Below are 13,863 nucleotides of genomic sequence, written 5' to 3'. Positions count from 1 at the left end.
ATTAATTTTTCTATTTTACAATTTAGCATACTCATTTAAGGTAAAGGTAAAGGGACCCCTGACTATTAGGTCCAGTCGTGACCGACTCTGGGGTTGCGCACTCATCTCGCATTATTGGCCGAGGGAGCCGGCGTATAGCTTCCAGGTCATGTGGCCAGCATGACAAAGCCGCTTCTGGCAAACCAGAGCAGCACATGGAAACGCCGTTTACCTTCCCGCCGTAGCGGTTCCTATTTATCTACTTGCATTTTGACATGCTTTCGAACTACTAGGTTGGCAGGAGCTGGGACCAAGCAAGGGGAGCTCACCCCGTCACAGGGATTCGAACCGCCGACCTTCTGATCAGCAAGCCCTAGGCTCAGTGGTTTAACCACAGCGCCACCTGGGTCCCTTCATTTAAACATTTAAACAACCTTAAAATATCAGTGACTTTCTTTCTTCTCTTTCCGTGGTTCATTTTGCGTCACACAAATTCCTGCATATTTTATATAAACTAAATCACTTGAGTATTCCATTATTCTATCCATGAAAATTTATTTGCACTGTTGAATTTATTTTAATGCTGGCAGCAACCCTGTGAGGTACGTTAGGCTAAGAGAGGGAGGGCGACCTCCAAATTGCTGAGTTGGGCATCATGACTAAGTAAGGATTTGAAACCACTTCTCCTTTGAAGATACTCCATCCTGTGTCTTCAAAATCGGAAGCCACGTAGATTAGGCACAAAGATTTTCCCAGCTCAGCGTTTTACGTCTCGCTTTGCACAGCACCGTAACATAGACTCACGGTACTCATTCCACGATATTTAGCCCTCTACTCAAAGATATTCCCCATGTTGCCTGGCTGCTCTTGAAACCTACAGGAAGCAGACAGACTACATCATTTACCCCTGATGATGCTACCGGTACCAGGCCTGTGTTGCGTTTTTCCACATCTCCATGAGCCTCCCAGCACACATCGCTCACAGCCCTATGGGCAAAGGAGCATTTCCTAGTGCCGTAGAAGCACACAGCACAGACCCATGAAACTGCAACCCTAGTAAGTCTTGTTGAAGTGCCACCGCTGAAACATCGTCGGGCCCTCTCATAGAACTTCACAACCCCATAGAAGCCACAGAATGGACGCACATACTCCTCTATTATTCAGCTTGGTGGCACAGAAGTTCCTCGTGGGTTTGAAGACTCGGCCCCGTAGAGTCTTGTAGAATGGACCCACATACCGCCGGTGTTGTTTATAACACAATTGCATCTCCATAGAGCTTCACAGCACCAACATTGCACATGCTACAAATGCTTTTTGCAACCCTTAGAAGTCATCTAGGGTTGCCAGACTCAATAGAGGACAGGACTTCTGTGCCTTTAATTGCCCTGCTCTTTTTTTGAGTCTGGAAACCTTAAAGAGAAACCGGCAGACCCTTTGTTTAATTTCCAAGCAAAGGGTCTGCTGGTTTCTCTTTAAGGTTTCCAGACTCAAAAGAGAGCAGGGCAATTAAAGGCACAGAAGTCCTGTCCTCTATTGAGTCTCTGTGTCACCAGAAGGCCCCATAGTACAGTGCCTCCCCGCCATTATATACAGGCCATGGCACACTGTCCTCTTATAAATGAGATTGTCCAGCACATTCTTTAGGAAAAGCAGCAGTATGCCCCACCTAAAAGATACAGGCTTTGTAGAACAGGTCTCCCTGCCCATTTGTTTCATTCCATCCCACTTCTCACAATCTCATAGTTCCAGAATTTAGTATTATTCCTACAGCTGTAGTGGTCGTGGGAATCCATCTGGACCTGCCAAAGATGTTTTTCCAGCCCTAGAAATCTATGGACTGGATATTAATTCTACAGGATCCCTGTTGGATAGAAAAGACACTTGCATTGGTGTTGGGGAGAGGAAAGAGAGAATAATGCAACCTTCTCCTTTTCTACTCGAAAGTAAGTCTCATGGAATTCAGTGGGGCTTACTCTCAGGTAAGTGGGGTTAGGATTGCAGCCCAAATCAAATATCATGTATACCTCTTATGTCTCACAGGGTCTGGATACCTTTTAAATAGACAAAATCGTAATGTAGTAAAGGAACTAAAAACAACAACATCCATCCTCTAAGCACCATAGTATTTCTCCCCCAAAAACCACTACTGTAAAACTATCAGTGTCTCTCCCCATAGACTCTAGGGGTCTATTCAACTAGACTAGAGATCCACTAACTCTACCAATAATATTTTCTTCTTTTTCCAGTAGCACCTTAGAGACCATCTAAGTTTGTCATTGGTATGAGCTTTCGTGTGCATGCACACTTCTTCAGATACACTTCTTCATACCAATGACAAACTTAGTTGGTCTCTAAGGTGCTACTGGAAGAAAAAGATTTTTTTATTTTGTTTCGACTACACCAGACCCAACACAGCTACCTACCTGTAACTCTAGCAATAATGTTATTAAGTTTGAGTTTTAGTAGATGGAACAGTGTTGGCTCTGGTACAGTCTTTTGCAGGCATGACCTGGCTTCGTTTTCTGTTTTCATTGCCACTTTTGAGACCAAGGAAAAAAATAAAGATTGGAAAGCTCACATTTTGATTACGTATTTCATAAGTTCTGGCTCTAAGAAGTCCCTAAACTTACAATACTTGGTTAAAAAAGAAATCGAGTTGGAAAACCTAATGATGCTAAGAATTCCACGCTCCTAGCCATGTCAAATCTAAAAAAACAAATAAATTACGACATTTTTCTTTTTCCTGGCTAGAATCGATTAACAGTTATTAGAATTTGGTCTTCCCTGATTCATCTCTAGTAACTGTTAGGTTTTAAATAATTTTTGTATGTTCAAACTCAGACCTTTAATGAACTAACTAACTAAATGCATATACTGTACTCTCTCTGGTGCCTGCTAAAAACATTCTTGTTTAGACAAGCCTACCCAGGTGTTTAAAAAGTTGAGGTAATTTTTAAAATATGTTGTAATATTTTAACATTTGAATGATTTTAGTTGTGGTTGTAGTTTTTTCTTGATTTTACTGTTACCTTTTGGAAATTCCTTTGAGGGTTTTGTTTTTTACAATCAAGCAGTGTATACATTTTATGAAATAATTAAAATGAATAGATATACTGCTTGACTGTAATAAAACTTCTGAGTGGATTATCAGTCGTAGTCGAGAGCCAGTGTGGTGTAGTGGTTAAGAGCAGTGGACTCGTATTCTGGTGAACCAGGTTCGCTTCCCCGCTCCTCTACATGCAGCTGCTGGGTGACCTTGGGCTAGTCACACTTCTTTGAAGTCTCTCAGCCCCACTCACCTCACAGAGTGTTTGTTGTGGGAGAGGAAGGGAAAGGAGAATGTTAGCCACTTTGAGACTCCTTCGGGTAGTGATAAAGCGGGATATCAAATCCAAACAACAACAACAACTCTTCTTCTTCTTCTTCTTCTTCTTCTTCTTCTTCTTCTTCTTCTTCTTCTTCTTCTTCTTCTTCTTCTTCTTTGAATTAAATTACTTTTCCACTCCCATTTGCTTTGGGCTTGTGTGATTGCTTTTGCCCAGATGAAGAATTCACAGTGTTAACAATCTGGTTCTGTCATTTACAGACATTTTTCAACCAGACATCGTCTGGTGCTTCCTTTGGCTTCTCGGTATTTAATTTAATGAATGCTATCATGGGCAGTGGGATACTTGGATTGGCATATGCCATGGCCAAGACAGGAATCCTTGGATTTAGGTAAGTTTTGTGTGTGTCAATTAGATTTTATATTGTACTATATTTTTAAGTAGTGTATAAGAGTTTTATAATGGTATATATATTAACACTTACAGTTGTAGATCAATTAATATCAATCATGTATATTAACCCTTATAGTCAGAAAGGTTTATTGTTTTGGGGGGGGAGAGACTAACAATACTATGGGATATTAAAAAAGTTAAAGTAAGCTTCAAAAATACTATACTATAGTATATAGTATTCAAAAATACTATATAACATGGGGGAGGGGAATGCAATTGTGTTAAAATCCCAAGTTTGTTCAGTGTACTACCCTTGTCTGTTTGATCTACACATGCGACAGTTTGAAATTGCAGAATTCTGGGGTGGTAGATTGGACAGTACCACTTCAAATGCCATGTTTGGGTGATAGGAGTGCTTGGTGGGGTGTTAGGGTCAGAACACCACCATTTGACAAATTGTGCAGTCATCTTTTGTGATGTTTTAATAAATTCGCAAGCCATAGCTCACTATTTCTGGCTCGGAAACCCGAACTGGGGTGATTGACATTGAACTGGTCCACACATAGCATGGCGTGGCAATCAAACTGTAGCTTGGCATCATGTGTGAACGCTGCCCAGTGAGTTCATTATGGTTTGCTTGCTGCCAATAAACCACAGCCTGAATCCATGGTTTGTTTTTAGCTTACAAACCATGGCTTGATGTTGATAGCTTGGCATTTTGTGTGAACCCAGCACCCTTCCTTAAACTTGCTGGCCACCCCACCCCGGGTGCTTAAAGGTAAAGGGACCCCTGACCATTAGGTCCAGTCGTGACTGACTCTGGGGTTGCGGTGCTCATCTCGCATTATTGGCCGAGGGAGCTGGCGTACAGCTTCCAGGTCATGGGGCCAGCATGAAAAAGCCGCTTCTGGCGAACCAGAGCAGCGCACGGAAATGCCGTTTACCTTCCCACTTGGAGCAGTATTTATCTACTTGCACTTTGACGTGCTTTCGAACTGCTAGGTTGGCAGGAGCTGGGACTGAGCAACGGGAGCTCACCCCGTCGTAGGGATTTGAACCGCCGACCTTCTGATCGGCAAGCCCTAGGCTCTGTGGTTTAACCCACAGCGCCACCCCGGGTGCTTACCAAGCTACAAAGGCGTGAGGAAGGGCAGCTGGAAAACAAGCCAAAGATTGGTGGGGCAAGTTGTGATTTGTTTCATATTCAGCAATGGGTAGTTTAGCATTTTGTGCAAACCAGGAAATTGCCAGTGCCAGATTTAAATAGCTGTGTCTTGTGATAGTGGTGGGTCAGCCAGCCAGTGTGTGTTTGCTGTATTCTCTTTCTCAGGAGAGGGCTGTTGTCATTTGCCATGAACAAACAGGCAAATACCAAATTAAATGGGTGGCCCGAAATGTTCTTTAGAATGTTCTAAAGCAGGCATGTCAAACCTGCGGCCCTCCAGATGTTTTGGCCTACAACTCCCATGATCCCTAGCTAGCAGGACCAGTGGTTGGGGAAGATGGGAATTGTAGTCCAAAACATCTGGAGGGCCGCAGGTTTGACATGCCTGTTCTAAAGCATAGAGATGGTCAAATGGTTCAACAATTTGCATTTCCCCCATATATGGGAAAGTCATGATGGGACCAAATTTAATGACACAGAAAATTCAAAAGGAAAGCAGAACATGGAAACTATTGAGTAACCAACCGTGGCGTGAATTAGATTCTGCCGATGTGAACCATAAAATGAGGAAAGAATGATTTCTTCTGCTTGTTTCTGGGAATACACAATGTAATATATATATATATATATATATATATATATATATATATATATATATATATATATATATATAATATTAAGTGTGGCCTTGATCATTCATTTCTTCTGTCCTAGTGTGTTGCTGCTGATTGTTGCCATCCTTGCATCGTATTCTGTATTTCTCCTGCTTACTATGTGCATTCATACGGGTAAGTGAAGGCAGCACACAGTGATTTAATCAGACAAGCCTTTAGAATGGACAAGTTAGAAATATATTCAGAATTTGCAAAGTGCATTTCAAGGGTTAACAATCGCTGCAGCTGGTGCCGTATGAGAACCAGTGTGTCATAGTGGTTGAAGTGTGGGACTAGAACTTGGGAGTAAAGGTAATTGGACCCCTGACCGTTAGGTCCATTCGTGGACGACTCTGGGGTTGCAGCGCTCATCTCACTTTACTGGCCGAGGGAGCCGGCGTACAGCTTCCGGGTCATGTGGCCAGCATGACTAAGCCACTTCTGGCGAACCAGAGCAGTGCACGGAAACACCGTTTACCTTCCTGCCGGATATTTATCTACTTGCACTTTGACGTGCTTTCGAACTGCTAGGTTGGCAGGAGCTGGGACCAAGCAACGGGAGCTCACCCCTTCGTGGGGATTCGAACCTTCCGATCAGCAAGCCCTAGGCTTTTATGTCAGTCACCACCTCTCAGCTTAACCTACCACACGGGGTTTTCTCAGGGCAAGTCCTGTGACTTGTTATTGCAGTGATTTATCTTGTTATTGCAACATAGAGCCCTTTCCATGTTGTCCTGCCTGATAATGAAATCACACAAATGTGTTGCGAAAGGCTTTGGGGGATGTTTTTGAATGTATAGCCCTTTGTGCAAATTGCTTGCCAAGTTTGTTGGGCTTTTTTGCTGCTCTCCCCCTGCCCCCCTGAACTGTAAGGATGCTCCAGAAAGGGGAAGATCAGTAGTGCTGGGCATGCCTGCCATTATTAAATGTCAGATTTAGAAACTCCTTTGTAAACCCAGGTTTTTCCAGTCTGAAAATTTCTCTTTAAAAGGTAATGCTGTAAGTGCTTCTCGAACTTGGGTCCCCAGCTGTTGTTGGACTACAACTCCCATCACCCCCTAGCTAGCAGGAACAGTGGTCAGGGATGATGGGAGTTGTAGTCCAACAACAGCTAGGGACCCAAGTTTATTTATTTATATTAAATTTGTATACCACCACCCTACATCCAAAGATCTCAGGGCAGTTCACAGCATTAAAATACAAAATAAATAATAAAAACGAAAATGAAAAAAAGGGGGCGCGGTATCCATGACCTCCTTTCCCACTAACAAATTTATAAAGACATAGAATATCAACCAACTTCTTCCTTTTGGCGGGAGGCAAGGAAGGGAACTTTTTTGGGGAAAGGCTGCAGTGTGCTGCTTTGAATATTGCACACATCCAGTTTGGTTTGTCTGAATGGTTGAGGAACATCCCAAGATTTTAAATTAAGAGTAGTGGGAATGCTAGTTCTGCATAGTTAATTTGAAAAACGGGTTTTCAGTAACTTTAGATGCAGTAAGAGTTGGTGAACAGTGAGGCTTCTTTGTTCATTAACACTGCCTTTTATGCTTCTGTTCCCTCCATCCAAAGTAGAGCCCAGTGTTTTTAAAACTTTTAAGTAACTTCACCTAGCAAATCCAACACCCCCACCCCCACCGACCCCACTAATTTTTGTAGTGAAAAGGGAGGATAGACACAGCAGTGGAAAATGCCTTGGGGGTGCCTGCAAGCCCCCGGAACTCTGAGCGTCTTCCGGTATGCGCAGCTCTGGAAAAGGCATCTCCCTTCTCTTCCAGTGCTCTTCCTAGCGACATATATCATAATGATATATGCACACTAAGATTCTGGCATAACACAGCAAGAAATGTGAGACACTGTAGAGCTAATCTACTACAGTCATACCTCGACATCCGAACGCTTCGACTTCCGAAGGTTTCGACTTCCAACGTCGACAACCCCAGAAGTCTTTTTGCCGCGCACCTGGCGCCTGCGCAGAGCAGCATGCGGGGGGAGCTCATGCACCAACAGCGCGCTTCGACAACTGAAAACCTTGACTTACGAAGACGGCTGCAGAACGGAACGTCTTCGTAAGTCGAGGTACCACTGTATTTATTTACACACTATGTACAGACAAAAACATAATGGCGTCCGTTCTTTCCAGCTCCGAGAGAACAAACAGGCACAAGTAAAAGTGAAAGTACATTACAAAGTACATACAGCGAGAGAGATAAGACTGTTTTCCGTTTCCCACAGTCTTCTCAGACAGGCATGATTTACACCAATCACAAATGCAGCATCGGAGGAGTAAAATTGCTAACAGGGGATGCCAATCTCTCCTTCCCCAGTCATGTCATCGATCATATGACAAGTAGAAGGGGCAGCAACCTTTTCTCCTCCTCAGCTGATCTGCATGGATCTACTAAGGAGGGGAGCTGTGAGCAGAGGCAGATTTAGGGTATCACAACTGGTTCCATCACACTGGGCTAGGGGGCGCCGCAACTATGGGATAGTGGATTGAGCAGAACAGAAGGCGAGAGACAGGGTGTGCGTGCCGAATTTTGGCCTTGTACAGGGCACCACTGAGATTTGAAATACCACAGTCCGCCCCTGCTGTGAGCCTGAGTGTACGCCTGCACATGCAAAAGCATGTATACAAGAGTGTGGGTGCCACACTTCCTAGTGGCATGTGGTCCCTCGAGAGTTAACAATGGGTGCATGTGGCCCTTGGATCATAAAAGATTAGTTACCTGTGCCTTAAAGCATGATGTGAATGCGTGTAGACTTGTTGGCTTTCACATTGTTTTGCCTGCATTTGCATCAGGGACATGAGTGAAAAGGAGGCTTGAGTCAGTGTCATCGCCATAATTATTTATTAGTCCAACACATAAACCTACCTCCCAACCTTCTGAATGCAAGATTTCCAGTACAGTGGTACCTTGGTTCTCAAAGTTAATCCGTTCCGGAAGTCCATTCCAAAACCAAAGCGTTCCAAAACCAAGGCCCGCTTTCCCATATAAATTAATGCAACATGGATTAATCCGTCCCAGACTTTTAAAAAACAGCAATTTAACACAACCAGTCAGTAGCTGAACTGGGTTCCACACGGTCACACACAAAAAAAAGAGCCACAAAAACACAAAATAAATAGCAAAAGCAGACAGACCTCAGTGTAACACTCAAAATGGAAGCATGGCACTCAAAACGGAGCATGTTCAGCTTCCAAAAAAGTTCGTCGGAACACTTTGCGGTGTTTGGGTTCCAAGTTTGAGTACTAAGGCATTTGAGAACAAAGATACCACTGATACTTGGGCCACAATCTCTGTCGCATCACTTTTGTGTTCATTTCCTGACTCCTCTCTCTGCCTTTTTCTGATGAGGGGGGTTCATGTTGTGAGAAAACTTTTCTTCTCTCTTTCCTTGTTCCTTTTGTTCGCCGTAGCTTTCTCTGGCCATTCTCCGGCCTTCTCTGATTCTTCTCCGAGGCTGCTGCTCCTAGGCTTCCACTTCTTCTTGGCCTGCACTCTTAAATGTTGGATAGAGGTAGGGTCCAATTGTTACTTTTTATTATCTTAAGGTTATTATTTAAGGCTATTATTCCATAAAACTGGCCAAGTCATTTATTTATTTATTTACTTTAAAAAATGTCAACAGTTACAATGCAATAAGCAAATGTTAAAATCATGACAAGAACAGCAAGTTGGTATTAAGGCAAGCACAGACTTGTCTGGAAAAAATAATGAATGTGATGGACCCCAAAAAGAGAGAGAAGACGCAATATTGTTGAGTAAATTCTGGCAGAATGAGCAGGAATACTGTAGTGCAAGACCCCTGAGCAGAAAGTGAGCTTCTTTGGGGCCTAAATCTTTTCGGGAACTCATGGCAACAAGGATTAGCTAGGACATTGAGCAGTAGTTGATCTCCACCTTTTTACACAATTTGTGATTTTTCTTTGGGGGGGCAGTATTGAGATGTAAAATAAGATGGCACCTTTTATTGGGTCACTTCCGTTGGCACAGGAGTACCCAACCTTTGGAGCTATGCAGGAGTCGTCATTGTGCCAAAGAGTTTTATGGAATGCAGAATCTCGCACACTTTTGCACTAACAGGTTGTGCACTTTTGCACTAACAGGTTGTTTAAGAGAATGTGTGTTTCCATTGTGTAGCAATTTTCTGTATCATGCCAACTGCATTTTTTCCCATTAATCTGCTCCCAAATATGTAATATGCTAGTTTCTGTAATGCAAAAAAAGAAATAAATAAAAACTTAGATCGTTTTTTTGATTGATTGTTTTCAGCAATTCTAATTTATCTTTTTATAAACACAAAGGGTATGATTCAGTAATTCTAGCAAAGTTGAGCATTAAGAGATATATATATGTACTTTATGTTCTTAGTTAAATCAGTGAGACGTAAAATAGCTTGATTTTGGCTAGATTTAATATTTGGCAATTACCATAACTGTAATTTCGCCAGTAATACACCATCCACAAAATTAGCATTTTTGGGCACACTCCATGACTACCTTAATTAACCCCAAAAACTTTTCCCATCTGCATTTCTAAGTCCTTGTGCTTTTTTGATGGAAGAAGCACATATATTAGATTTATAACCATATGATATGTATTTGATCTGCATGCATAAAACATGCATATAATTTTCCAGTAAATATTAATGTGGAATTATTTGTTTCCTTCTAACAGCTGTTACTTCTTATGAAGATCTCGGTCTCTTCGCATTTGGCTCACCTGGAAAGGTAGTTTCCAAACTCTCCTTTATCTCCCTTTGGTTTTGCTATTGCTCATTTTTAAGAGATAAAAGTCCATCATCACTTGGAGGGATGTAGCATGTAGGATATCTAGCTATGGCTGTTGCTCGCTTAGGTAAAAAGGTAAACGTAAAAGACCCCTGGACAGTTAAGTCCAGTCAAAGGCGACTCTGGGAATTGCGGTGCTCATCTCGCTTTCAGGTGCAACAGAACACTGTGACGGAAACCGGAGCGCATGGAAATGCCGTTTACCTTTCCGTCGCAGTGGTGCCTGTTTATCTTCTTGCACCAGTATGCTTTCGAACTGCTAGGTTGGCAGGAGCTCGGACAGAGCAATGGGAGCTCACCCCGTTGCGGGGATTCGAACCACCGACCTTCCAATCGGCAAGCCCAAGAAGCTCAGGGGTTTAGACCACAGAGCCACCCACTTAGGGACTGTTGTATGATATTTCATGAATCGCACAAGGTTGTTCTTTCATGGTTTCCAAGCATTATGCCCAAGTCAGAACTTATTTCATTGACTCTTTTAACTTCATTTTTTAAAAAAAGGATTAGCAACAGTAAGGGATGGTTAGCTTTTACAGCCTTCTTCTCTACAGTACCATATGGGCACCCAGCATCTCCCCTTGTAACATTAAAGACTTCTGCTCCTTTTTTGTTATAGACATGGTTAAGTCTGCTTTCTTAACATCATCTACTGTTTTTGTAGGTTCTTGTGGCCAGCACAATCGTTATACAGAATGTCGGAGGTAAGAAATGTTAAGTTACAATAACACAGTGTTATTATTAACACTGAGGATCTTTCAGAGCTGTCCTGAGGACAATTATATAGTAATTTGATCTAGTTATGGTCAACTGCTTTGTCTCCTTGGATGTCTTGTATCGTCCATCCTTTCAGTCACGGTCTAGTTATTCTACATATGAAAACCGGGCTTGGAATTGTTTCTATGTCCTTAAATTCGTGGGCACCTCTGTTGGAGATCATAGATATATTTATAGATATAGTTACCTGCCTAGGAAAGACTGCTGTAGCTTTGGGACCAAGCACCACATACGAGAGTTGCTGAGTGGCGTAATTATACTGTGACTGCATAAATTTGACTCACGCTGCCCAGTCACTGCTCTTTTTATAAACATACTTAAGAACTAGGTCGCTTGCTTTCATAATTCAATTTAGTGTCCTTTGTAGAACAAGGTATGTTTTAAAGTGTAATAAACTCTTGCTATTAACTCCAGGCAGGAGTATGAACACTCTAATCCCAACGACGAAGTATTATTTATTCATACCGGTTTGGGGTGACGTTACGTAGTGAGAAACAAATTTTTTAATTTCCTTTTCTATTTGACTGCACCTCTAAATAAATGTCATTAAACAAGTTGGGTCTAAGCAGTGAAGGGTCTGCCAGACCTAGGACCTATTACAAGAGTGTGCCGGTCAAAGGAAATTTGAGTCTTATTTTCTTCTCCTTCCAACAGTTCATAACCTTCTATGTGTGTCACTTTTAATAAAACTCCCCCGAGAAACCCTAGAGGCCTGAGCTATTGCACACTGGGTGTTATCAAACTACTTATTCTGTCCTCAACAATAACACTGGCTGTCAGAAAGCAAAGACGTATCTGCCAAGAATTCCCATTTCTGATTAATTCAAGAAGCAGCATTTGCACTTGGAAAATATTATTTCAAGCTTTTACATACCACTCGATGGAAATTTCCATGTCCCTTCAGCATTCGGTGCTTTTGTTTCGCTTTCTTTCCATAGGAGTACACACATTTATCTTGCAAAATGTGGGTATTTCACCTCCCACCACCACCATGAAATTAACCTGTTCTAAAGCCATTGTGGCGTTGTGGTCTAAACCACTAAGCCTCTCGGGTTTGCTGATCGGAAGGTCGGTGGTTCGAATCCACACGACGGGGTGAGCACCCGTTGTTTGGTCTCAGCTCCTGCCAACCTAGCAGTTCGAAAGCACGTCAAAGTGCAAGCAGATGAATTTCCATGCGCTGCTCTGGTTCGCCAGAAGCGGCTTAGTCATGCTGGCCACATGACCTGGAAAAACTGTCTGCGGACAAACGTCAGCTCCCTTGGTCTATAGAGCGAGATGAGCGCGCAACCCCATAGTCGTTCGCGACTGTATTTAACTGTCAGGGGCCCTTTACCTTTACCTAAAGTCACTGCAAAAGGATAATTCTCTTGCCATAACCATATTTGCATGGATCCCATGTTACATGGATAGTGTTACTTTCTTTTGTACGTAGCTAATGACATCTGTGGGACCCAGGTGGCGCTGTGGTTAAACCACTGAGCCTAGGGCTTGCTGATCAGAAGGTCGGCGGTTCGAATCCCTGTGACGGGGTGAGCTCCCGTTGCTTGGTCCCAGCTCCTGCCAACCTAGCAGTTCGAAAGCATGTCAAAATGCAAGTAGATAAATAGGGACCGCTACAGCGGGAAGGTAAACGGTGTTTCCATGTGCTGCTCTGGTTTGCAGAAGCTGCTTTGTCATGCTGGCTACATGACCTGGAAGCTGTACGCCGGCTCCCTCGGCCAATAATGCGAGATGAGCGCGCAACCCCAGAGTCGGTCACGACTGGACCTATTGGTCAGGGGTCCCTTTACCTTTAATGACATCTGTAGACAGTGCAAACATGCCCGTAAGGTACAACATAACTGCATTTTTGCTACATAAGCCAACCATTCAGAGCACAGCACACCCAGGTGGAGAGGTGGCTTACGGACTGTGACAAGGGACTGTCCTCCATCATTCTGCGTAGGGAGCTAAGCAGTGGTGGTGGTGCTACAGGTTTCTAAAATTGTCAATGCTGCAATTAAACTGATTGGCAGCAGGGCTTTTATGTGTCAGTATTCACTAGTACAGAGCACTGGCACCTTTTTTTTGTGCATCCATTTTGTGCTGGTACCCACGACAGTCATATCAAAATATGAGTATCAGCACCTAATTTTGTTTTTAAACAAACCCCCCCTCCAAAAAAAGCACTTGTCAGCAGCAGGTTCAGAACAATTAAGTTCTATTTCACATGATGCATAACTAATTTGTAGAACTCACTACTGCAAGATCTGGTGATGACTTCTGGATAAGGTGGCTCGATTAAACAGAACATACAACATCGATCTATCAGTGGTTATTGGCTTTTCAATAACATGCTGGGGGCAGAAAATGGGAGAGAGTTGCTGCATTTGTAGCTCGCTTAAGGGAGTTCCTAGAGACATCAGCCTGGCTGTTGTTAGAAGCAGGATGCCGAATTGGGTGAGCTTCCTGACTTGCATCCAGTGCTGTGCATGTGGTGTTTCACTTGTGGAATGGGATATTCCCCCTCTTCTCCTCCCCCTGCATGCCCCCAAAATCTGTCCTGGAAGGTCTCCCAGCCAGTGTGGTGTAGTGGTTAAGAGTGGTAGTCTCGTATAATGGTGAACCGGGTTTGCGTCTCCGCTCCTCCACATGCAGCTGCTGGGTGACCTTGGGCTAGTCACACTTCTCTGAAGTCTCTCAGCCCCACTCACCTCACAGAGTGTTTGTTGTGGGGGAGGAAGGGAAAGGAGAATGTTAGCCGCTTTGAGACTCCTTCGGGTAGTGATGAAGCGG

At 43.3% G+C, this 13,863-nt stretch overlaps 1 protein-coding gene across 4 annotated transcripts in view; it reads left to right on the top strand.

Annotated features, from left to right (window-relative positions):
- The window catches only part of SLC38A6 (solute carrier family 38 member 6), a 52,428-nt gene that overhangs the window by 644 nt on the left and 37,921 nt on the right, over window positions 1-13,863 (top strand). For 2 of the 4 annotated variants that reach the window (XM_088674084.1, XM_088674089.1), the window contains exons 2-4: window positions 3,566-3,696; window positions 10,199-10,251; window positions 10,973-11,012. In XM_088674084.1, the coding sequence (XP_088530210.1) occupies window positions 3,627-3,696; window positions 10,199-10,251; window positions 10,973-11,012 (163 nt within the window). In that variant the 5' untranslated portion in view covers window positions 3,566-3,626. Of the gene's footprint in view, window positions 1-3,565; window positions 3,697-5,577; window positions 5,652-8,937; window positions 9,039-10,198; window positions 10,252-10,972; window positions 11,013-13,863 lie in introns of all 4 variants that reach the window. The other 2 variants (XM_088674081.1, XM_035104289.3) reach the window with 2 other exon arrangements.

Source organism: Zootoca vivipara, chromosome 1 (assembly GCF_965207765.1).
Source record: "Zootoca vivipara chromosome 1, rZooViv2.hap1.1, whole genome shotgun sequence".
NCBI lineage: Eukaryota > Metazoa > Chordata > Lepidosauria > Squamata > Lacertidae > Zootoca > Zootoca vivipara.
Note: the sequence above shows the minus strand (reverse complement) of the source record. Positions and strands in the feature narration are given on the sequence as shown.